This window comes from Chenopodium quinoa, unplaced genomic scaffold, assembly GCF_001683475.1.
Source record: "Chenopodium quinoa cultivar QQ74 unplaced genomic scaffold, ASM168347v1, whole genome shotgun sequence".
NCBI classification, from domain to species: Eukaryota; Viridiplantae; Streptophyta; class Magnoliopsida; order Caryophyllales; family Amaranthaceae; genus Chenopodium; species Chenopodium quinoa.
In genome coordinates, this window is record NW_018742205.1 from 6,114,637 (window position 1) to 6,140,667 (window position 26,031).

Consider the following 26,031-nt stretch of genomic DNA (forward strand, 5'->3'; position numbering starts at 1 on the left):
TTTTAATTTTTGTTTTATTTATTTTTCACACGAACATAAAATTTATACACTTGTCTCACACAAACCTAAATTTTATGCTATTTTGTTACTTACTCCGTTTACTCATAGTATTCACTATGAAAATTAGTGTATCAATAATCATGATTTTTTATTGTAATAACTAAAAATTATATATAAAAAAATTTTATACCAATAACTAAACACGTTTTTAATTTAATTTATTTAATTAATTTATTTTTAATTTTTACACCAATAAGATTAATTGGCCAACAAATCTTAGAGCTTTTCCCATTTTCTCCTATGTTAATTTTTTTCCCCTTTGGAGCTTTTTCACGTTTACGCTGCTTCTCTTCTTCTCTCTCTCCTCCATTGAAGCCTACTCTTAATTCTCCATTGAAGCAGCTTCTCGGCTTTCTCTCCTCCATTGAAGCACCTTCTGAGGTAAAGATGTTTTTTTGCTTTTTATTTTTGTATAAATAATCGAATATCAATTTCACAATCTAGTGTTAATCGTTAATTTAATTTCACTATATTCAATTTAGGGTTCTTCTTAGGTAGATTATTGAACTATTGGTTGTAATTATTGAAGTTGTGAATGATTATAATGAGCGATTTTGTTGCTGGGATTTTGATATTCATAGTGTTTACCGGAGAATAATTTAATGTGATTTTTTGAGCTTATTTTGATGATTGAATCAAATTTGGTTGTTAATGTGTTGCAGGATTTTGTTTATACAAGTACAACCCTTTAATGTTAGGAGGGAACTATGAAAATGGACCTTTACTCCCTGGGCCTAGGGTGGCCGCCCCTCATTCCTTGGCTCAGGGACGGGCTTGCTTGGATGAGTATGTGAATCGTGATGATGTCGAGTTGTATCGTGCCCGGGAGGTTATTGAGACTGCCAGCACGAGTGGCGGTGGTGGCAATGTCTTCGAAAATGCTATCACTGTGGTGTCTACTGCTGCAGGAAATACTTCTACTACTACAAGTACGATGTATTTCCCCCAAACTATTGTGTTTTGTGAGCTCCGTCACGAGGGTTTTGAGGATTCTGTTCCCACTGGGCCTGCTGAGAGCGGGTTGGTGTCGAAATGGCGGCCTAGGGATCGAGTAAGATTCCTTTTTATTCTTGAAGTAGCTTTGTTTTGGTTGTTGTTGTTTCATATTGTGTTAATAGAACTATATATGGACTTGGGAAATGTGTAATGTATGAAAAATCTATAAGTTTTCTTATGCTGATTTTATTTTAATAGCTGGGAAGAATTTGAGTATATTTCTTTTGGGTTTTAGGTATATGTTGTTCAGGTTAGGCTGCGATTGTGCTAATTTTCTGAAATAGAGGACTACAAGATGTACTCTTGTGTGTGATACTGTTAGGAGTCCATGTATCATATTTATGAAGGGTGAACCTTACTTGTGCTGAGATTATCTTTTATTCCATATTACTTTGTTGAGGATGCAATGCAATGCTGGGGAATTCTACAATGCTCTACAAGCTAGTTTGACTAATGGTATTAACCAATAGAGAGATAGAACTCTTCTTAAACCAACAGATTGTCAAATGATATCGACACAATAGTTACTTAGGTGTCTATATTTTGTTGTTTACAAGGTTTGTTAAGACATTAGAAAGTGATACTTTTGTGTAGAAAGAGATTTGAAATACTCCAAAGTATTTACTAGTCAGAAAACTCTTTGAGCTCTCCTGTTGTTTAGGCTCAAATCAGCTTTGGAATTGCACTCTGGAACTGTTTGTTTACAAGATTATGGGAGCAGTAGCTCATTCGTCCTTGCTTAGTAGTTTCCTAGGATAATTGGTTCCATGGGTTGGAAAGAATTGCCTTTTTTGCCTTCAAGATAATATAGCTGTGCCTCGTATACAAAGGGCGGTCGCTTTCACCTTGCGCCTAGGCTCCAAAGACCCTTTGCGCCACGGTGCGCCTTGCGCTTTTTAAAACCAAGGACTTGAGAGATTGGGTGAAGATTTGGAGAATAGGTGTTTCGCTGGTGCTTTGGCCTTTTTGGGAGATATCTTCTGGAAAGCAGAAATCATTTAGGGGGAAATTTTAATGAAAAAGCTAGCTTTTGAGTTTATATGCATATGGCTTTTATGGATAGAAGTAAAGGAAGAGGCAGGATAAGGATGGCTGACCTTAATTACTGACTAAGATTTTTAGGGACAAGGGGTTTGGCTTGTTCTAAGATGGCTTAGATATTATGTGATTCTTGAAGTATTGAAATAGAAGTTTATTCCACCATAATACACATTCAGCTAGTTAATTACTTTGAATTGATCATAGTTGTCAATTACCGGGTAGGCTGTTAAATGTTAACTAAAGAAATTACCTTTTTTTTGAAAAAAAAATTATGATGTGCAGAATTTTCTTAGAAATTGATTCGAATCGGATACACATATATTTGGGCTTTTGATGTGCACTGCTGTCATTTTTCCTTCTATTGTTTCACTATGAGTTAGGTTGTTTTTAATGCTTACCACTAAGCTAGAACCGTCACTTCTAACCCAAGATATATTTTTGCAGATGAAGACAGGAATGGTAGCTCTTGTTCTGTGTTTAAATATCAGTTGTGACCCACCTGATGTTATTAAAATATCTCCTTGTGCGCGGTTGGAGTGCTGGATAGGTTCGTCCGACTTCTTTTTTGTTCATTTAATTGTGACCTATGTTGCTTAGACTTGGGTAGAAGTGTGAGACAAAAGTATGTGTCCAAGTGTCAAATCGATAATGCTATAAGAGTTTTGCAAATTTGCTTAAAATGAAGTATCTAAGTTTCATACCAATGTCTGATTGTTGGATATCCAATATGGGTACTTAAGGTGAAATAAAGAGTCACAATAACGTGGATTGTAACAACTGATGGTTCAAGTTAATGGGTTCCCTTTTTTAATGATGAAGATTCAACTGAGTTAGAGATGAGATGTTCCTAATGTTTGTGTTTTAAGTTGTCCATTACTTTCATATTTTTTGGCAAGAGAACTACTCTCATTGCTGTTGTGCTGGAAAATAAACTTGTTTCTTATAATTTTGTTAAAGAGCCCTTTAGGGTTAAGAAAGTATGATCGCTAAATATCTTCTCATAATAACATGAAAGAGCAAGTTGTGAGATGAAAAGTTTTTGGATCGCCTTTAGGGTCAAGCAAGCTTGTTTAGTATCTCTATGGTAATTTTTTATGTATTTTAATTTTAATGTGAGAAATAATTACTATGTAGATGTAAATTGGTTAGCAACCTCTGAAAAGGTGACATTGATGATGACACAGTATTGATTTATTAATTGTGGGTTTTAAACAATAATGGCAGTATGAATATATCCATTGAAACAATTGATGAATTTAAATAGACAATAGTTAGAAAAAAGATGTCTGAAAAGTTTGATTGATGTTAAGCTGTTGAAGTGGCTGAACCAACACGATACCATTTGTGAAAGCAATGAAACTTTGAAAAGGTCATTTTACTAATATATGGTGCTTAACGATGGGGGAAGGAGAATCTTCAAAAACAATGAATGGGTCTATGACAGATGTTTTGTCTGATCTCAAATTCTGCCTTTTGGACATACCTAATAGTGGAGAATTTTGATGTTGTAGAAATATGTGGTGGGCATAACTAATGTATGATGAAATAGAGACGGCAAAACTAATGATTTACTTTTGTTAATATTTTTTCAGCGTAGCCCTTGGCACATTTATGAAAATTAGAGAACGTAAACCAATAAAAATAAAATTACTTAAAACACTGGTAAGAGACTAAGAGGGAATGATTGGGTTATCAAGTTTTATATCTTTTTTTTTTTTTTTTTTTTTTTTTTTTTTTTTTTTTTTTTTTTTTAAAGAAAAAGTTGTCCATTTGCTTACCTATTCTTTTCACCAAAACTGCTTGCCAAGGAGTTATTTACAGCATTAAAAAAAATGAGTTAATAGCAATGGTTTGACCAGCATTTTCAGATTTTTTTTTTTTATTTTTTATTTTTTTTTGTGGGGGAAGGGGGCTTCTTTTATTGTATTTTCATCATCATCATTTTTTTTCACTTTTTTTTTTCTTTATTTTTGTTTCTGCTAGCTCTTGTTTTTCTCTCCTTGTTTCTTTTTTGGAAGGTTGTTGGGGGTGTTTTTAGTGGATGGGTTATTTTTTCTTGACGAATTTATTCCTTGAGTAGGTTCTTTCATATTCATCCTGATCTCTTTTATGTTCTTTAGTGTGATCTTTAGCTGCATTATTTTGAAGCTTCTATACCCTTTCTGTTACTGTTGCTTGGTTGCCTGCTTGGTTATAAGTATAGCACTTGTACTTATCCTTAGCTGTGCTCCATGGTGTCAGACCCATTGGCCATGGCACCTCAAAAAGCACTGGAAGCAATTGGAAAGGCCCTTAGTTTGCAGTATGAAAGATGGCAACCCAAGGTGACTACTTTTATCCTTTCTGTAACACACTTCTGTTTTTCATCATGTTCATATTCCCTCGTTTGGCTGGTTCTCGAAATGGTGTTGCTCCTTATTAGTTTTTTGGTATCTTCACAGGCTCGGTATAAGTACCAGCTTGATCCAACTGTAGAAGAAGTGAAGAGATTATGTAATACTTGTCGTAGATTTGCAAAGACAGAGAGAGTTTTATTTCACTACAATGGACATGGAGTACCAAAACCAACAACCAATGGTGAAATCTGGCTTTTTAATAGGGTAAGTTGCTTTTTAAACTATATCACTTCCCTTTTAGTATTACCTCATGGAGCTGACTGTTTGCTTCAATATGCGCTTATGCAGAGTTATACACAGTATATCCCCTTGCCAGTCACTGAGTTGGATTCCTGGCTAAAATCACCGTCAATCTATGTGTTTGATTGTTCTGCTGCCGGAAATATACTTAATGCTTTCATAGAGGTATAGACCTTTTTTGCTGGTGCTTAAAAGCCCCTTTTCCTATGACCCTATGGATAATATGGTGGTGGATGATATGGTTAGTTCTGATTTTTGACAGCTTATCGATGCTTCTGTTTCCTCTGGTGCTGTAAAGGATTGCATCTTGCTTGCAGCTTGTGAAGCTCATGAGACCCTTCCTCAGAGTGCTGAGTTTCCTGCTGATGTTTTCACTTCTTGCCTCACAACGCCTATCCAGATGGCCTTGAGATGGTAATAATTACTTTTTCACAAATAATTTTTATGATGCAGCTACTGTTTTAACTGACTTCTGATTCAGTGTTGCCAATATCGATCATTTCATCCGGAATAGGGAATTTGTCCGCTCCTTTAACTTGCTCTTCCAAACAAGTATCCGGAATAGGGTTTTCCTCTGTTTAATCTCTCCCACTATCCTTTTGACAGTAATTATGAAATATAGTCAAGGTTGCCAACGAGCTGCCTGTTTATCCATTAGACATGTTTTTGTGGATTAAATTGATTCACTTAAAAAACACCAAATTTGCTTTCTTGAGAATGATTTACTTGGCAGTGCCTCTTGGTTTTTTCGCTAATGTTTAAATTTGTGTGAAAGAATATTTCAACCTACTGGGCTCGCTTGCAGTGCTATAAGCCAAATTTGCCCTTTTGTGATTCTTTGCAACTTCACCTGGGTGTGGACTGTGGACATGTAATACAGAGATCTGGGAGTACTGAGCTCCTCCGTGTTCTCTGTTTCAACATTATGATTTCAGCTGAATGCAAAATCAACAATTTCTTCCAGATTAGAAATTACATTAAAACCCTAGACATATATCTTGAGCCTTAACTATGCATGGAAATGGAATGAAACAATGGTGAGAGGCAAACCTCATTCTGGTGTCCTTATTGCTGGTGGATGGCTGCCTGATAACAATCAGAGAAGTGGTTGATCGTTGATGGGTGGTGGCTGTAGGTCTGCATCTCTGCTCGGATTCATTGTATGACAGTGCAACTTGACCTGTGTGGACACGTAATACAGAGATCTGGGAGGATTCAGCTCCTTCGTGCTTTCTGTTTCAACATTATGATTTCAGCCAAATGCAAAATTAACAAATTCTTCCAGATTAGAAATTGAAAGCCTTAGTCCTATATCTTGAGTCATTATTATGCATGGAAATGGTATAAAACACTGGTGAGAGGCAAACCTCATCGTGGTATCCTTATGGTGGGTGGTTGCCTGAGAACAATCAGAGAGGTGATTGATTTGATGGGTGGTGGCTGTAGCTCTGCATCTCTGCTCCTTTGCTGTGTTACCCATAATATGTATACGTTGTAATAATGGGGGAGGGGTGTTTAACATTTTAGAGAGGAGGGTTGACTATCAAGGGCCTGAGTTACTTTTACTAAATGTTTCTTACTTTCTGTTTTTCTTTTCTTCTCTTTTAATATCTTTAGTTGTTTACTTTCTTTAAATAAGAAAGAAGGTTGTCAATAAGAATTATTTTTAAATAAACTTTAAAGAAGATTTATATGGTAAAATCCGATGGATTAGAACAGATAATTTATTAACAATATAAATTGCTCTCATTTCCAGCTCATATCTAAAATTATGGACATTTTAAAATGTTTCCATGTGTTCTTAAATATAGAATTTCCCTTGTCTGATTCTTAAACCTGAATATGATTTCGAACATTAAATCTTTTCATGCTATTTGAAGTTTTTTTATGGCTTTTTTTTTTTAAAAAAAATTTCCTTTCCTCTTATTTATTTATTTTTTAACTTTCTCTGTCAGTGGCTTATGTGTGTGACAGTGTGAGAACAGCGTTAGTGCTGGGTATAAGGTGAAGGTTTTAATAATTTTGCTACACTAAACTTTGTGAAAGCTAGATGTGTCAATGTCGTCAATAAGACTGGTGAAGAAAAGACTGCTTATGGAGGAGCAAGTAATTGGAAGATGGATCACGGGTGGCACATAACTTCATATTTTGTATGCTGTCTGTGTCTAGATGATCTGATGTAAAGTTCATGTGCTTTTAAATGTAGAGCTGACAAACTTCATAAGTTTATATGTATCTCCAATTGATTTTCTGGTCATAATTCATAATTGGGATAATAAAGATGCCTCTAGAGTGTTTCATGCTTTAATCCTAATAATATTCTAATTCTTGCTTGTTATGTCACATTTCTATAGTTTCTCATTTGTTTTGTATGAGTGTATTTATCAGGTTCTGCAAACGGTCCTTGCTTCGTGAATCTCTTGATCATTCACTCATAGACAAAATTCCTGGTCGTCCAAATGATCGTAAAACACTTCTTGGTGAACTTAATTGGATTTTTACAGCAGTGACAGACACGATTGCTTGGAATGTTCTTCCACATGGTAAAGCTGGTTTTTATTTTATTTTATTTTATTTTTATGTGTGTGTGTGTGTGTGTGTGCGTGTTTTGAACTTTGGCTTACAGTTCTCCTTGAATTTGGGGTGTTTGATATGTTTTCCATGTGTCAGATCTTTTTCAGAGGTTATTCAGACAAGATCTGTTAGTTGCCAGTCTGTTCCGCAACTTTTTACTAGCGGAGAGAATAATGCGTTCAGCCAACTGCTCTCCGATTTCGTACCCAATGTTGCCGCCAACCCATCAGCATCATATGTGGTATGTATGAAACTTGAGCGCATTTTTCAGCAGCACTCATCTTTTATGTGCTTCTCTTTCATTTTCAGTATGTTTTGCATTACATTAGCAAGAATGTTTCTCTTCTTAACAAGACAATAAGCCAAGCAATGTTAGATGGTTGATGATGACGTTAATTAGCTTAGTTTACAATATTATTGATACTGTAACCATTGACTATTTGTAGTTGCAACTCCATATAACTTTAGCAATGTCTCTTAATGGCTTTCGTATAGTACCATCCCTTCAAAAAGGCTTAGTGTTGGGGTGGCATTCTGGCATCTATCAATTATCGTAGAATTTACTCATTCAATTTGTTACAATGTTGTTACCATTTATTCTTTTAGCAAGGCTAACTTATCTTTATAAAATAAGTAACATTCGATTATCTTTTATAAAAAAAAATTATCGAGGTTACTTGCCACCTTGCTAAGTGGTCATTGACTCATTGCTCTAAGAATTGCAACAATACATGTTTGTTTAGGATTTGCAGAATTGAAATTTGTCATCTGGAAGTGTTTGATGTTGATGCCATGAGAATTGGAGGTAGTAGCCATGTATTGGATTCCCACTTTTCCAATGGGCTTGCCTTAGGTCAAATCTTCATCCAAGCAACAGGGGGTATAGACTATGAGTTGAGATGTTGAGCCTTTGGTCTGGATCTAAGATAGGGCAGTATAAGGAATTCATGACTTCACATACTGAAAATGTTCATGCTATAAGAAAAAGGAGAAAGGGAGATTAGCTGATGTAGAAAATTGATTACTACTGACCGCACACGACTTGTGTTTGCAAAATTTTACATAGATGATGCAGGGAATACACAAGGGAACATAAAATACTTTTTTGCATGAAAATTAGTTTGGTAATATGCTTTGTAGGAGGTTCAGAGTGCCGCATGTCCGCCTGTGTACATCTGATGTATGTAGTGGATACAGAGGTTTTCATCTAAATCTTGGCAAAATTATATATATGACAATTTCGAGTAGTTTGGCTAGACAGACATTGGCGAGGTTGCTTTTTTATACGGTGTACTTAATAATTTTGTCTCTAGGATGATGCAGATGCATAAGAAGTTACATTGAAAATTTTGATGAGATAATTGTGAAAAAAGAAGGAATTTGCCCGAATGGTTCAATCAATTTCCTAAAACCCTATTATTCCTTGAAATTATGAAGAAATACAAAGCTGCAAAGGTTAAAGAGCTGAAGAAAATATGAGTTTTTTGGTGTCGTGTTATTCTTTTGATGGCTTCATGTTACACTTATATTATATGCATTATTTACTATGTCCCCAGAAGATTACCCCTTTGCAGTTGAAGGTCAAACTTAAAATTTTCCACCTCAAATTCTTCCTAACCCGGTTAACTCTTACTACATTAATGGAAGGGATCCGGTTCCCTTTAATATCCCAAGTACTTGCTCCTGGGTGTTAAAGAAGGTTTTTGCAATGCAGAACTTGCATTGATCAATTTGGAGGATTGGCTAGTGAATAGAAAGAGGCTTTCATGAACAATTTCCCTGGAGGAAGCTTATTTGTAACAACAAGACAATCCCAGGAGTGTTTTGTTTGTATACTGTGGTTGGTTGTACAAGATCATCTTCCTACCACTAGATTGTCTAAACAACATATCAAATTATTAACTGTAATACTGTTTGCCACTTATGTGTAGTGGAAGATGAGACTTTCACCATAAATATTAATTGCTTATTTTATAAAGCTGTTTAGAAAGGGTTTGCAACTGTTGAAACTTCCAAGGAATTGGATCGTGCACACCATAGCTAGCCATTTCTGGTTCTGTTGCTGGTAACATTAATGAGGGAACATATGTAAACACATATTTTTAGGGTATAACGTCCGCACATTTTTTTTAAGAGTTAAAAAAGGCAATTAACATTAATGTGGGCAAATAAGTAAATAAACATTTTAGAGGGTATAATTGTCAAAACACTTCATAATACTTAAATCATTAAAACACACAAGGAAAAACTTAGTGACAATTAACATCATATCAATAGAGGCATATAGGTAAACAAACATTTTAAGGATATATTTGTCCTCAAACTATTCACACTATTCAAAAGGTAGGGATATAATGGGAGTTGGTGCCGAAATTCAGCAAGAAATGAGATTGGTCAGAAAGAATACGATATTAGGATATTATATTGATTTATACTTAATGCTTTTCACATTAACAATCTATTCTAGGTGGTGCTGTAGAAATAGGATTGTTTTTGCTAAGTTTCTGAGGGGGCTTTTCGGTGACGAAGGGGAAAGGAAAACATTTAGGAAAGGTTAGGTTTCTAATATATCTTCTTGTTTGTTTTAAATCCAAGGAAATCACTCTATATTTTAATACTATCCTTTCCCTCCTACTCTTCCACAACCACAACCAATCTTCCCCTTCTATTTTTCTACAATAACCACCACCACCCTTCACACTACCCCCTTCTTAACTTAAACCACTGTTGCCGCTGCCTTTTACTTTGTTTGTTGCTAAACCCTTCTGTTCAAAGTAAGATTTCTTTTCTAAATCTAGTAGTTGGGTTGTTTTTATGGTGGATGATGGTGGATTCTTTTGGTTAGTAAGGCTGTAGAGCCGATTTTGGGTTGAATTGATGCATGTGTTTTAAGTGTGTGTGGAGTATAACGGGTGGTTAGTGGTGGTTCTAAGGGTGGTGGGGTGGGTTTTGGTTGTTTGAAGGCTGATTCCATAGTGGTTTGTGTGAGTATTAGGTGGATGGGGATGAGTTTCGGTGGTTAGAGGTGGTTTTCATGATGGTGGTGGTGGTTTACGGGGTGGTGGGATTTGGTTTTGGTTGGAGGCTATTTCGTGGTGTTTAGTAGGTTTTAGATGGGTGGTGATGTGTTTTGATGGTTATAGGTGGTTTTTGTGGTGGTGGTGGCAGGTTTCAAGTGTTTGCGTAAGGCGGTTGGTGATTAGGTGAATGGTGGGGTGTGTGGGTATAGTGGAGAGAGAAAGGGTAAATGAAACCTTAAGGGGGGTGGGTATCGAGTGTAGAGGACTTTGGGGTAATTGAGTGGGAAAAGGGAATGATTAAATTAACATATTAAACAACTAAGGTCATCATCTTTGTTGATTCCATTACCATTTCCTGAACAACCTAGAGAAGTTTTGTTTAGATTCTCTATTAGAGCTACTGAGTAGATGAGTAGACTTTTAATATAGGTTTAGGGGATGTTTGGTTTACGCAAGGGAAATGGAAAAGAAGTAAGAAAGGTAAATGAGAGGAATATAGCTAAAAAAAAATAAGGGGGGAGTGTAAATGTAATGTATGGTTTAAGAATAGAATAGAAACAATTTCTCTTACATCGTGCTTGGATTCAAAAAGAGAAGAAAGGATTTCAATTCACCTTTAACCAACACCACCACTATGTTTAGCTTCATTGTAGCTATAGCATCGTAACTCCCTTCCATGTTGTGTAGCATCACACAAATACACAATATTAGCCATCGATTCTAATTAGACGAAATTTATAAAAGGTAGTGCTACTTTCAACTTCATTCCAATGTATTTGTTGTGACTAGTTTGAGAGCCAAGTATGGTCATCTCAGTGTTTTGAGCTTATGAAAAGGGGGGAATGATGGTAGCTGATTGTTTCCAGAGGGTTGATGGTTGCCATGAGAGTTATGGTGGAGGGTGAGGCGTTTTAATTGTGAGGTGGTGGTCGATCTTGGTAAAAGAGATGGTTGGATTTTGGTGGGTCGTGACGGTATTGCTTGCAACAATGGTAGTAGCATTCATGTGTTGGTATTCGGTTCGGATAGCTTTGGGAGTTTGGGATGGTGAGGATGGTTTTGATTGTAAAGGGGTGGATTGTATTGGATTTGAGGTGTAGATTAGTTTGAGGATATTGAAATCATTGAGAGGGGGTGATTTGGGTGGAACTCATTAAAGCAAAAGGTACATACGGAAACCAAACAAGTAGTACAAGGATTAAGGCTTTTGATTCTCTCTCTTTCCAAAAACCCCCTACCAATGAACGCCATGGTGTTTTAAGTATATAAAGGACTACTATCTCTATTGTGAAGTCTAAATTGTTGATTGGCACTTGCTTTTTTCATTTGCTAATTTATGTAATCCTTTAATTGGGAATTTAAAAAAAAAAATCACTAATCTATAGAAATATTATAGTTGAGTGGGGTCTTGTTAGATCAATACAATGTACTCGTACATTCCTCTCTTTGGAAAGATTCCAATAAGATAAATGTATATTTCTAAATATAGTCAAGCGGGATCTTGTTAGATTCTTCTCAATCTTTAGTTTTGAAACATGTACTTTCATAAATTTTTGTAATGTATAACTTGAGATATTTTTATTATTATATTGCTTTGGAAACCATGCAAAATATAACAAGACAATCTTTTAAGAACAAAGGGAGTATACTTCTAGCATATAAACTTGTTATGGAGATATTGATGAATTAAGATGTAGCTTGAAGTCCGTGAGAATTCAAATGGAGCAATTTTTTAGGAGCAGAGGGAGTATAAGGCAATCTTTTCATAAAAAGCTGTTACTGATGTTGCCTATTATTGCTTACTTTTTCTTAAACAATTTTGTATGTTAAAAATGTACAAATTGAATTGGCATTTATTAAGTAATTGCAACCCATGCTTGAGCTGTTCTATTTCATTGCGTCAATTTGTTTAAATATTTTGATTATAGGGATGCATGGGACATGGCTGCTGAAATCTGTCTTTCTCAGCTTCCATCACTCGTTAATGATCCAACTGCAGAGTTTCAGGTGTGCCTTTTATGCTTATTGTGCCATTTAATAAGGATTTCTCACTGTAAGTTGAGTTGAACAATGTTTAGAACCATGCCCCTAATTTTTTGGAAGGACTCCGGGGATCTGTTTTCATGTGTAATAATGTGTTTTTTTTTTTTATTCTTTTTTCTCTGTCAGCCTAGCCCCTTCTTTACTGAGCAATTGACAGCATTTGAAGTATGGCTTGACCATGGATCTGAGCAAAAGAAGCCACCAGAGCAGTTGCCTATTGTTCTTCAGGTGTAGAAATATGTTACCCTCTCTCTCTCTCCTGGCAAGCATACTCTTCACTCTTATTTAAGCCATTTTCCCCCCTTAAATTTCCCATGTGACAAGTCTAATAAATATGGATATTTTTGTTTAAACTCTCTAAAGGTCTTTATTCTCTATTACTTCCACTTTATGACTTGTTCTACGACTTATTTTACTTTTTTTATTAACAAGGAAATATTACACCCCCTTTGTTCCCAAAATTTCGACTTGCTTTCCATTTTGAGCCGTTTCAAAAAGTTCAACTCACTTATACTTTATTCTTTTTTTTTTTTTGGAAAACCCTTTTTACTATCTTATCGCTCCTACCCATAATATTTACATGTTTTTACTCTCTTTTACTTCATCCATCTTTTTCTAACACCATCTTTTTTCCCCTTCTCTTTTACTCCGTTCTTTTTAAGTGACACACTTTCCCTTTTTAGAAACATTCTACTGTTTAGAATTATATCTATTTTTTTGGTCCCCACTACTACATTCTAAATTGATTTTCTCCCTCATGGTCCCCACTCCTACATTTTTTATTATTTCTCTCATCTCACATCCTAGTATTGAAATATCCAACAAATTACCCTATTTTACACCCTATGTATTTCTCCTAAAACTCCGCACTAAAGCTACTATGTCAACTAAAAAAACAGAGGGAGTACTTCTTTCACTTTTATCTTACTCCCATTCACTTTTTCCATGCATGCCTAGAATCAAGAATCTACAGTAATGAGTCGAACTCTCAGAAATGGAAGGATTATGTAATTTCATTTTTATTATTTATAGTTTTGATTTTGCTATTTTCAGTCCCTGTCCTGTCCTCATTTTTGTATATGTATCCATATTGATGCTACATAGCTGATTTTATTTTTTATTTTTCTCTTGTGATGTAGGTCCTACTTAGTCAATGTCATCGTTTCCGGGCGCTGGTGCTTCTTGGGAGATTCCTTGATATGGGTCCCTGGGCTGTTGACTTGGTAGTTATTTGAGATTGAGAATATTTGCTTCTTTATCTCCTTTTACTGATTCATATTTTGGAACCTGTTGCTCCTCTTATGCTCACAGCATTTTTGGCATTAACAATGAGTTTGTGCTTATTTTAGGCTTTGTCTGTTGGTATATTCCCATATGTGCTTAAGCTGTTGCAAACTACAACACCTGAACTGCGGCAAATTCTTGTTTTCATTTGGACAAAGATTCTTGCTCTTGATAAGGTTATTATGAAATATAGTATCTAAGAACTTTCTAACATCCCCCCCCCCTTCCCCCCCCCCCCCCCCTCTCAATTTTCTTTCCTCTTCATACATTTATTGGATTCTTTCTAAAGATGTTTTTTGCTGGAATGTCAGTCATGTCAGGTTGATCTAGTGAAGGATGGAGGTCATACATATTTTATTAGATTTCTTGAGAGCTCGGAAGCCTTTCCTGAGCAGCGTGCTATGGCTGCATTTGTATTAGCCGTCATTGTAGATGGGCATAAACGGGGACAAGAGGCTTGTATAGAAGCTGGTTTACTTGATGTGTGCCTTAAGTACCTTCAAGATTCAATTCCAAGTGATGCTCAGTCTGAACCTTTATTTCTCCAATGGCTTTGTCTCTGTCTAGGAAAGATGTGGGAAGATTTTACGGAGGCTCAGATTGTAGGTTTACAGGCAGGTGCTGCTGTAATATCAGCGTCTCTATTGTCTGAGCCCCAACCTGAGGTTTGCCTATTATACATCATAGCAATTGATGTGCTGTCATCTTTAAAAAAAAATTATTATCTTCACTCATGTATAAAGAAAGACAACGATGACTATTTTTCAGGTTAGAGCCTCTGCTGTCTTTGCATTGGGAACTTTGCTTGGTGTTGGATTTGACTCTTCAGGAGATGGAGGAGATGAAGAGTGTGATGATGATGAAAAGCTAAAAGCTGAAATTAGTATTATTAAAAATCTTTTAAGTGTTGTTTCAGATGGAAGTCCTCTTGTCAGGGCTGAGGTTGCAGTAGGTAAGAGACTCTTTCTCATATACCTTTCTGCTCTTTAATATACACAATTTGGAATTTCATGCTTGCCATAGTTCAACTTTATAAAACTACTACCTTTAATTACCTTTTAGATATTTTGTAATTTGTAGTATGTGTAGTGAGGAATCTGTAAAGAACTAACATGGCTAGTTCTTTATGTATAATTTACTAAACATTGTCAAAGGGAGTGTGAGAATAGTGTAAATGTCTAAGTGATGAATAGTGCAATTATATAAGATCGGAGGAAGTATAAATTTTGGCAAATTCTTAAAAAGTTTGTGTCATGCCAAATTTGTGTTGTGCAAGTCAATAAACATGATGAAAATCCTTCTTGACACTAACCTAACCCATTTAACTAATTAAACAAAACACTTCTACTCGGGCGTGCGAACCCATTTAACCCTTTTTAAGTTAAATTTTCATGGAAAACAAGAAATTATTTTTATGCCTGATTTGTTATATTATATAAACTCATGTGTAGCTAACCCTTAATTTGCTAATATTTTAAGTATTTGAAAATTTTAATTCAAAGTGTGTCAGCTCATTGATTGGTTAAGAAGAAGATGGAGTATGTGCGGAGGATTAGGAGAGTAGAGGTGGAGATTGCACGGAAGATGAAGCCTAAGAAGGCGGTTGGGCATGACGGTATACCAATAGAGGTGTGGAGGTGTTTGGGTAAGATTGGTATTGATTGGTTAACAGAACTCTTTAACAAGATATGAAGAGCTACAAGGATCCCGCAAGATTGGAGGAAGAGCACCTTGGTCCTGGTCTATAAAAACAAAGGAGACGCTTAAGTTTGTTTTAGCTATCGAGGGGTCAAGCTTATGAGCCACACTATGAAGCTGTGGGAAAGAGTAATTGAACATAGGTTGAGGGCATGCACAAGCATTTCGGATAACCAATTTGGTTTTATGCCAGGGAAATCCACTATGGAAGCAATACATTTGATTAGACAGATGATGAAATTTTATAGGGTAAAGTAGAAGGACGTGCATATGGTCTTTATTGATTTAGAGAAGTCATATGACAAGGTGCCAAGAGAGGTATTTTGGTGGGCAATATTGAAGAAAGGTATCCCACGAAGGTACGTGGACTTGGTTAAGGATATGTATCGGGATGTGTCAACAAATGTGAGGACATGTGGAGGGTTAACAAAAGATTTTCCTATTACAATTGGATTGCATCAAGGGTCTGCATTAAGCCCTTTTCTTTTTGCAACGGTTCTAAATGAAGTAACTAGACCAATTCAAGGGGAAGTCCCATGGTGTATGCTGTTTGCGGATGATATCGTTTTGGTGGATGAAGCTAAAGATGGGGTCAATGCCAAGTTGGAGCAATGGAGGCAAAGATTGGATTCTAGAGGGTTTAAGCTAAGTCGGAGTAAGACTGAATATTGGTATGCCGCTTTAGTACTTAGAGGGGGACAAGCAATGAGGTGGTGAGTTTGGATGGAAAGGACTTGACCATGAGCGAATGTTTTAAATATTTTGGGTCGATCATCCAGAAAATTGGTGACATTGATTAACATGTGGCCCACAGGATTAAGTCAGGGTGGCTTAAGTGGAGAGCGGCCACGGGAGTGTTATGTGACCGAAGCATTTCCTTACAGTTAAAGGGAAAATTCTACAGGCCATAAGACCAGTGTTGCTCTATGGTACAGAATCTTAGGCTTCTAAGAAGGAGCACATTAAAAAGATAGAGGTTACGAAAATGCGAATGTTAAGGTGGATGTGCGAGAACACTCTAAGAGATAGAATCAGAAATGAGGTTATTCGTAAGAAGGTAGGTTTGGCAGGCATTGCAGACAAACTAAGAGAGAATCGTGTGCGTTGGTTTGGGCATGTAAGACGGAGACCAGGGTGCACTGGCACGAAGAGTGGAGGAGTGGGATCGTGGAGGGGTTAAACAAGGGAGAGGGAGACCGAAAATGACTTGGTTGGAAGGAGTTAGGAAGGATATGAAGTATATGGATTTGCATGAGGAGAAGACATTGGATCGTAAGGGATGGAGGAGGAGGATCTTTGTCGATGATTACACGGAATAATCAAATTTGGTTCATATAGCCGACCTCACTTATGGGATTAAAGCTTTGATTGATTGTGTTAGCTCATTGCCATAAAATGTGCTAAATCATTTAAATTTTATGTATACTTGAGAATAGCAGGTAAATTCGTGTTAGTTTCTGGTTGAAAATTTCTACACTAACCCAACCCATTTATTATATAGTAAAACTCGTGATTACCCACTTATGTAAACGGGTCATAAAGGCCCTACACTTACCGACATTTTGTGTCACTTTTGTTGTATCAAGTCAACTTTTTCCAGCTCTAATGTCAGCCTTAAACTTTTGAACATTATATATAGGAGCTAAAAGTTTTGGAACTCTCATTGTAGCCTTTAATTGCAATTTATTCCCTAACACGGCTTTAATCTTGATCAAAAAGTAATTATGTCATTATAATATTCAAGGTTAACTTTGGGTTGGTGGAAGATTTACTAAAACGCCTCTAAGTTCTACCCTCGCAGGATTTATCTCTAGTTCTCTACCCAATTTAACTTTCTTTCTATCCCTCTCTTAAGTGTTCATCGGTCTTTCTCTGAAAATTGTCGTAAAAATTTACTCTTGCTCAAACCTACAATAAAGTATCCAGCTTTAGTAACCTCATGAACAACCTGCAAATGTTGCACTTGTAATATGCCCTTCCATGGCTGCTCTTTGTACTGAAAAATATGTATCATCTCATTTTCTAGGATAAAAGTTATACCAACAAGCATTGAGGTCGACCCACTTCCCTTCCATTGCTCCTTTGAGAAACAAAATAATTAAATTAAAGAGGATAGTACTAACCAAACAGATGAGATGAGCTGTGAAAGAGGATAGAGGATGAATTGATTTTATAAGCTAAAGTTGGAGGGAAACCCTGTTAATATTGTAGTGAACAATTATTCTTGGGCTTTTAACTGTAATTAAATTTTTAACACTAAATCAACCTATATTACTGTCAAACTAATATGGTCACATTAAGTACAAAACAGCATATGGAGGCTACCATAGGAATTTTTACCGCATGTAATGTGCAAAAGTTAATGGCCATCATTGAGAATTTCCTTTAAAATAATGTTACTTTGGGGGAGTAATGTCGTGGTCCATGGTGTTTGGATGTTCAGTTATTTGCTTCACAAAGATGTGAACTAATGATTTTTGTGTTGATGTTAACACCACTGAATCTGATTTTCTATCTTTTTGCTTTGCTAACGTTTTACACGTTCTTAATTTATTGAAGTTCATGGTTATGCGAGGTGAAAATACATTAGCTAGGTGCGGCATAGGAACACAAAGTTCTATGCCGTATTGTATAAGATCAGATTCAAAGATTTAATTAGTCTGATACGCTACTGATTGATGGAATCATATTTTGATGTATCTGGAATATTCATTTTAATGAAATCTGTGTCTACCTTGCCACTTGTGCATCCTCATAAAATATTTTATCCCGTTTCATTTAGATTGCTTTTAACAATTTCCTTATGATATTTGAACAGCTTTAGCTCGGTTTGCTTTTGGCCATAACAAGCATCTCAAATCTGTTGCTGCCACATATTGGAGATCCCAGCCAAACACTGGGCTCAGTACTCCGGGAAGTATCATTACTTCACACATTGGTCCTCTGTTAAGGATTGGGGGTGACAGCACTCCAATTGTTCGGGATGGGAGAGTCTCCACGAGTAGTCCACTGGCTACTGCTGGAATAATGCACGGGTCTCCTCTTTCAGATGATTCATCTCAACATTCTGATTCTGGTGCATCAAATGATGCTGTTGGCAATGGAATAATTAATCATGCTAGACCCAGACCTCTTGATAATAGTCTTTATTTGGATTGTATTTTTTCCATGTGTACATTAGCAAAGGACCCATCTCCTCGCATTGCAAGACTTGGGCGGAGAGTTCTCTCTATTATTGGAATTGAGCAGGTTGTTGCAAGACCCATAAGGCCCTCCACTGGCAGTGTTCGGCCAGGTGAGCCTACCACTTCTGCTGGTGCGAGGCTTTCTGGACTAGCTCGATCATCATCGTGGTTTGATATGAGTTCAGGTATGACTCCCTGATGTGCTGACAAGCAGCCTGATAAATCTAACTAATGCATTAGTTACAGTAATTGGTGCTTTTGATTGATTGTATCGTTGGCTGTGTTATCTGATGCTACAATGTCGTATTTTCCTCAGACAAGTTGCTGTATTTAGATTTAGTTGATTCTTAGCTAAGATTTCTATGCTGAAATGTTATTTTGGGGTGGTTTAACAGGTCATCTCCCATTGACATTTAGAACTCCTCCTGTTAGTCCTCCCAGAGCGAGTTACTTGACAGGAATAAGAAGAGTTTCTTCCTTGGAGTTTCGACCACATTTGCTCAGCTCTCCAGATTCAGGGTTAGCAGATCCACTGCTAGGTTATGGCGGGTCTAATGCTAATACCGAGCGTAGTCTTCTTCCACGATCAACAATATATAATTGGAGTTGTGGGCACTTCTCAAAACCTCTTCTTACATCAACAGATGATAGTGAAGAATTAATAGCAAAGAGGGAAGCAAAGGAAAGATCAACGTTGGACCTCATAGTAAAATGTCAGCATTATTGTAAGTTGGCTTTGTTTTATGTTAATCATTATCTGTAATGCTTCTATTGTATCCTGATCTTTTTAAAAATGTTTTTGTAGCTGTTAGCAAGCTAAATAATCAGATTGCAAGCTGGGATACCAGATTTGAGACTGGTACAAAAACTACCTTGTTACAACCATTCTCTCCTGTTGTAATTGCAGCAGATGAAAAGGAAAGGATTAGGTAAGAAAACGTTCGTTAATTTATTTATCTTCCAATATTTTTGTTGATTCTTGAAGAATTAAGTATCTGATGATGTTTCTTTTTAAAAACCTTAAGATGAGCATCTAGAAGAATATTAATTTGTAGAATTTGGCATTTAGTTTGATTTTTGGTCAAGTCCTGGCTATTAAGAATGTTTAGTAATGAAATATCTGTTGTAAGTGCCATTGGTTAGACTTTTTAATGTGAAAAGTTTGTAATTAGTTTCCATTTTCATAATGATATTGATTATTGAAGAGGTTTATGTGGGAAATTTTTTGTGGTGTGCTTCTCACCTGCATATCATCAAATGGACTTCTAGATATTGGAAAATTTGATACTCTTCTTTCTGGAAGATTATGGACAAAAGAGTTGGCAATATTGAAGTTCATGGATATTGTGATGTATTATTTTTTGTGCACTTTTGTTGTTGGCCCTTGCTGCCCTTCTCTGTATGATGTAGTTCTGTATACACGTATGTATACTGTCAATACAGATGTGATGTTTTAATTTGAAAGCTTAGTAAGCGAGTGACCTTTCTTATATGAGTAATGACGTCATTGATTTCTAGATGTTTATTTGCAGAATGTGCCTATCTATTTACTGAAATTCCTTTTTTGGGCTTGTGCTTAAATTTTGATGATTGATGTGTTGGGGTTCAATAGGCTATAATCTTTAGTGGGTTTATACAGCACATAGTGGGAAACTTGGCTTAATGGTTTTGTAAGTGGTTCCTGTTTTGCTTACATCTGGTGTTTTGATGTCAAATACACCATTGTACATATTCTTTTGGGTATTGTGATTTAAGGTAGAAGCTGAAGCATTAAGGTTTCAACAGCCGATACATTTTCTACTCTTGTTCATGGCAATTTCCTTTTCTACTATTGGTGTGTGTATCACTTTGTATCTTTAGGCCATAGTTTATGCAGTTGACTTAGTGGCTTGCACATGTTGTGTTACATAATTTGGGAAAATTTTGCAAAATTTGGGAGGGGTGTGGGCAACTGGGCGAAAAATTTTGAACTGGGGTGTGGGGAAAAATTGGGAAGGGTGTGGGCAAATTTGAATTGGGGTTACATAATTTGCCCATCCCCCTCGCTAACCGCCAGCCAAAAAAGGCAAATTATACTAGTTAATTGGTAATTCTTGGCTCATTTTAACAAAGTAGGTATCATATTACCTGTTAATTCCAGCAGTTATTTATTTTTGCTTATTATTATTTATTTTTTAGTATAGATACAAGTTTTAATTGCATATCTGCATTTTTTTTGGTACCACTTTTATTATTATTTTATCAGCTGAACAACAGTAGCTGATCTTTATTACTTTCACTATATTAATTTTCGTTGCTCACATTCATGTGCTTTGTATTTCTCTCAGGGTTTGGAACTACGAGGAACCAGCCCTTTTGAATAGTTTTGACAATCATGAATTTCCTGACAAAGGAATTTCTAAACTCTGCCTTTTAAATGAACTTGATGATAGTTTACTTCTTGTTGCTTCTGGTAAAGTTTCCTCGTCTATGTTTCTTTATATTTTATGCTATGAGTGTGAGAATTCTCATGCATTAAGTAATACTACGTATATTGATACCTAAATTATTAGAACCAAGGGTGAATTAAACTTATTTTTTTCTTCATGAAGGTGATGGAAATGTTCGGATATGGAAAGACTACATGCAAAGGGGGAAACAGAAGCTTGTGTCTGCTTTCTCTTCTCTGTCTGTTCAGGGACCTACTACTCGAAATTTGAATGCTGTTGTGGATTGGCAACAACAATCTGGATGCCTAGTAAGCAGCACTTGTTTTGTTAGCCATCTGAACTTCATATAATTTGAAAATTATTCTAAAATATTTCCTTCTACTTTAGTTTGTGGCTGGGGATGTACCGTCAATCAAGGTTTGGGATCTGGACAAAGAACAACTTGTGCATTCCATTCCTTCATCCCCCGATAGCAGCATATCAGCACTGGTATCTCTTTTAATCCCTACCTCAATAATCTAGTTACCTGTTGCATTTGTGTTGATTTTTGAGATCCAGTATCTAATGTTTCATTTATTTTTTCAATTTATGTTTTACTCTTATGATTTTTTTATTTTTTTTATTTTGGATAAAAAAATTATGCTCCCCCCATCTCATTTTAATGGTTATTCCTTGCTTTTTAGACCAAGGAAATCACTGAAGACTATGAGAGAATTATGAAAAAAAATGGAATCTGGAAAGAGAATCAATAGTAAAAAAGAAAGTAATAGTGGACCCAAAAGAGTTAAGGATGTGTTAAAAAGGTAAAGTGCAATCATTTTTTAAACATCCAAATATGGAAAGTGTGTCCATTAAAATGAAATTGAGGGAGTAATTATTTGCTGAATAAAATGGGTAATTTCTCTGAACCTCTCCAATCAAATATCCCTTTAATGCCCCTGCAGCCTTAGCCCCAAAAGACGCAAGATAAGTTAATTTGTACCAGACCTAATCAGAAGATAAAGAAGCTCCTGGGAATCCTTCTCAAACCAAAAATGCCACAAAGTTGCCTTAAAAATGCACTGTGCTCTCTTTGTCCTTACCAAACCCTGGAGAACAAATTTGTAAGCAATCAACCATCAAACCCAAGTTTCTTGTTACAAAGCAAACAATCTCTATCAATGCTAATTTGCCATTTCATGATGAAGGAAAACATATGAATATGACTCGCTAGCACTTTTGACACTGGAAGCAAATATCTGAATGAATTAGCCCCAGCCTAGGCCTTTGAAGCTTGTCATTTAAAGTAATATTACCTAATTCTAACGTCCAAAAAAATCTCTCACCTTTATAGGGACTTTGTGCCCTTTCAAATCAAATTCGTTATCAGGATAAGTGGAAATTGAGGGGGCTGGGTCAAACAACAGAGAATTTATACACATGAAAAGTTCCTAAAGAGTCCCATGTTGGATCCTTTACTGTATTCAATTGAAGTTTGAGAACCTCAATTAAAGGAGGCTCCTCAATCTCCATCTCACATGGAGGCCTTTGGAAAAGTAAATTCTACTCATCTTCATGATAAATAAAGACTCTGGGGAGTTATGCCGAGAAGACAATTGGAATGATCGATTGAACATAACACCAACAGGTTGCGCTCCTCCTCACCAAACATCTTCCTAAAAACTAATGTGAGAACCATACTCTATCTTGAACCTCACTAAAGGGGAAATTTAAGTGAACACATGTGCAATAAATTCCCAAGGGGGTCAGTCTTTGTTTTTAGTTTAATTGTTAGTAGTTTAGTACATAGCTACATCTTCTTTGTGATTAGCTATCATACTCTTTATTAGAAGTGGCAAAAGCTAACACGACACAAACCGGACACGAAAAAGGCGGGTTAGTGTTGAGGGTTTTCGACCCGTTTAGTTAAATGGGTCGACACGACACGACACGACTAGTTAAACGGGTCGGGTTAGTGTTGTTTGATGTAACACGGAAGTAACACGACCCAACCCGTTTAATAGGCGTGTCGTGTTTAGGTTAACCCGTTTATCCATTTACCTGCTTAAGATTTAATAAAAAATCTTTTATTACACTATGGCCCGAAAAATGATAATGGCCCAAAACCTACGGATTAATACTACAGTCGTCATTTCAATGAGTCACTCCCTTCATATTTAACCTATTCTCATTCACTAGAATCACTAGGCCGTCATATATAAGCAAAAATAACTCTTTCTCATTCTCTCACTTCACTCTTTCTCTATAATACTCTCATAAAAATAGCAGCCATAGTCAGTACTTCGTAGCTTGATAAGGTCTAAACTCACATTAATCTCTTTTCAATTCTCACTTTAAGATCATTTATAACTGTTCTTTCTTTCAACTTGGTTATATAGTTTAATTATAATCTCTTTTATGGTTTTTTTTAATAGATTTGTTACTCATATATGGTCTATAATATTTTTGAGCAAACTTAAGGTGGGTAAACTTTGGTTGATTTTTTTTTGGGTTCATTTTGCTTAAACTACGAACTAACTCAATAGGTCAAGTTTGTTGGACACGAACACGACCCATTTAACTAAACGGGTTACACGTGTTAGGTGTGTGTTACCTGTTTAATTAACAGGTCGTGTTCGTGTTTTGCCTTTCTGACCCGTTTATTAAACGAGTCGTGTTCGTGTTAAGGGATTCCCAACCCGTTAATAATTGACCCGGAAACGAACACGACACGACCCGTTTGCTAGGTCTACTCTTTATGATTAGTTGCAATCCTTTTGTTCTTTGTTTCATCAACTTTTTGTGTCTGGTTAACGCTGTAAATTGGATTTCTAGGCTGCTTCTCAAGTTCATGGAGGTCAGTTTGCTGCTGGGTTTGTTGATGGTTCTGTCAGACTCTATGACATTAGAACACCTGAAATGTGAGCTGACTTTGGGTCTTCTTTTGTCTTTTATTACTTTTGAATTGCATTGTATGTTGTCAAAGTTGTACATCCTAGCTTGCCCTGTCACATGCTTGGTGCTTTTTTTGGGTTTGAATTTTCTTGATTGCACTGACATGTCAATAATGTTGCTCTTTGTGAAGGACTCAAATGAAACTATTTGCAGATTGGCCGTTGGAATTTAGTTTGGATAACAGTATAATGTTTTTACTATGACTAATGCCATTATTTACCATTGGGAAGTTGCCACAATACATGTGTTAAGAACTAAAAAGGTCTGTATAAATGACATTGCAGGAGTTTCATAGTGAGAAAACGAGTACATCCAAGTTTAGGATATTGGCTAGATCTGATGGAAGGAACTGGCTGGATATAATCTAGTTATCGATTTTTTTTTTATAAATTATAAAGCTTTTCCTTACGATGTCAACTGTTAAATCAGATAGAATGATGAAATGAAACATTACATTAAAAGCTAAGTATAATTTTCAAGCATGAGAATATACAACAGTTTTCTCATTACTTCTGCTCTCGATATTTTAAACTGTATATGTTTAGTGAGATTTTTAGTCTTCTCAGGGCTTACTATATCTGTAACCATCTTTGACTTTTTCTGAATGTTCTTATTCTCTTTAGGCTTGTTTGTGCTACCCGCCCGCATATCCAGAGAATTGAAAGAGTTGTAGGAATCGGCTTTCAACCAGGGCTAGATGTGGCTAAGGTGAGTACTTGCCAAATAATTGCTTATAGCAGCAGCACTTGATAGAAAAATCAGATAAAATTGATGACAAGTATAACCTCCATTTTTAAATATTTTTTACAATAAATATTTGCACTAAAATTAAGTTCAGAAGAGAGGATGTGGGCAACATGTGGCATAGCATGAAATTTGGCCTATAAATAACAAGTGATTGAACAAGTGAGGTTTTTGTGTTGGGTAAGGAAGTATACTAGAATAAATATCATTGCCAAATCAGGTATAAAGTAAAAGTGTAAAGAACAGAAAGGAACGGAGGTCATACATGTTCAGATGCTCTTGTAAATCCGACTTTTTTGGGAAAATAACTCTGTAAATTGGGTTGCACAGCACTGCCTAACCACATATTTGTTTTACTCTTTTATCTCCAGATTGTCAGTGCATCTCAGGCTGGTGACATTCAGTTCCTAGATATTAGAAATCACAGTGATGCATACCTCACAATTGATGCCCACAGGGGCTCTCTAACAGCTTTAGCTGTTCATCGGCATGCTCCAATTATAGCCAGTGGTTCTGCAAAGCAGCTTATTAAAGTCTTCAGTTTAGAAGGTGAGCAACTAGGCACCATTCGATATCACCCAACATTCATGGCTCAGAAGATTGGACCTGTAAGTTGCCTCACTTTCCATCCCTATCAAGTGCTACTTGCTGCTGGTGCTGCCGATCCCTTTGTTACCTTATATGCCGATGACAATAATCCCACAAGATGAACATGTGTACTAGCCAAAGCCGAAGGCTATGGCATTGTTTAAGACAAAACATGGTGACATGATTGAGGTCTATGTTGAAGTTACAATGATTTGGGATTTTCCAGAGAATTGTTTTCTGGGAGGTTTTGGGAATGATGATGCACCAGTCGTGTCACTACGTTCTCATACCGAGTGTAATGGAGTTGTGGAGGTTGGGATTTAGGTTTTTCTGCTGCACATTCAGTAGCCCCCATGTAAATTTCGAGCCAGATGGAAAAGAATCCATTCATTCCAGGGAGGCTTCTGCTAATAAGCTTGCAATATAGGTATTGACAGTGTAAATATATAAATGCCTTGCGTCTTTGTTCACCATTTGTTATTATGTCTTTTTTTTTATAAATTTCTGTAGTGGGAGGGGTTTTGTAATGTTTTTCTTTTCCATTTGTTTCAAATTTGTAGCATATTACAAGCAAGCGTTCATATTAGACACTGAATTTGGGTGATTGACCCTAACGGTTTAGGCGACAGAGGGATGTTGGTGCATATTTATGCATGTATTAGCTGATTAACGAGTGCTCTAGTGGTAGAGGTAGATTCTTGATATCCATCATTTAATCTTGTACATAGAATTTGTTGAAATTGTGATTCACTTAATTGTAATCAGCGTGTATCATTATCCTTCAGAATTCCTTGTCTTC

The 26,031-nt window shown here is 36.2% G+C and overlaps 1 protein-coding gene across 3 annotated transcripts; it reads left to right on the forward strand.

The window, feature by feature from the left end:
* Positions 1-287: 287 nt before the first annotated feature.
* On the forward strand, positions 288-26,031 carry LOC110730739 (regulatory-associated protein of TOR 1-like). 3 transcript variants are annotated; one of them, XM_021910562.1, is made up of 24 exons: positions 288-441; positions 723-1,111; positions 2,542-2,644; positions 4,339-4,421; positions 4,539-4,697; positions 4,782-4,898; positions 4,996-5,147; positions 7,122-7,276; positions 7,404-7,548; positions 12,256-12,334; positions 12,497-12,598; positions 13,510-13,593; positions 13,720-13,830; positions 13,966-14,319; positions 14,423-14,606; positions 18,171-18,722; positions 18,933-19,262; positions 19,343-19,466; positions 20,865-20,989; positions 21,129-21,274; positions 21,354-21,455; positions 23,781-23,866; positions 24,524-24,608; positions 25,016-26,031. In XM_021910562.1, exons 2-24 carry the CDS (start codon positions 752-754, stop codon positions 25,352-25,354), a joined length of 4,077 nt encoding a protein of 1,358 aa, XP_021766254.1. In that variant the 5' UTR covers positions 288-441; positions 723-751; the 3' UTR covers positions 25,355-26,031. The 3 variants fall into 3 exon arrangements, with proteins under 3 accessions (XP_021766254.1, XP_021766264.1, XP_021766267.1); XM_021910572.1 differs by having other exon boundaries at positions 18,933-19,250; XM_021910575.1 differs by lacking the exon at positions 23,781-23,866 and having other exon boundaries at positions 25,016-25,150.

Coding starts and splice junctions, on each gene's coding strand:
- LOC110730739 (XM_021910562.1), top strand. CDS start 752: ATGTTAGGAGGGAACTATGAAAATGGACCTTTACTCCCTGGGCCTAGG. Junction 7,277..7,403: donor TTGGAATGTTCTTCCACATG/GTAAAGCTGGTT, acceptor TCCATGTGTCAG/ATCTTTTTCAGAGGTTATTC. Junction 24,609..25,015: donor CAGGGCTAGATGTGGCTAAG/GTGAGTACTTGC, acceptor TTTTATCTCCAG/ATTGTCAGTGCATCTCAGGC.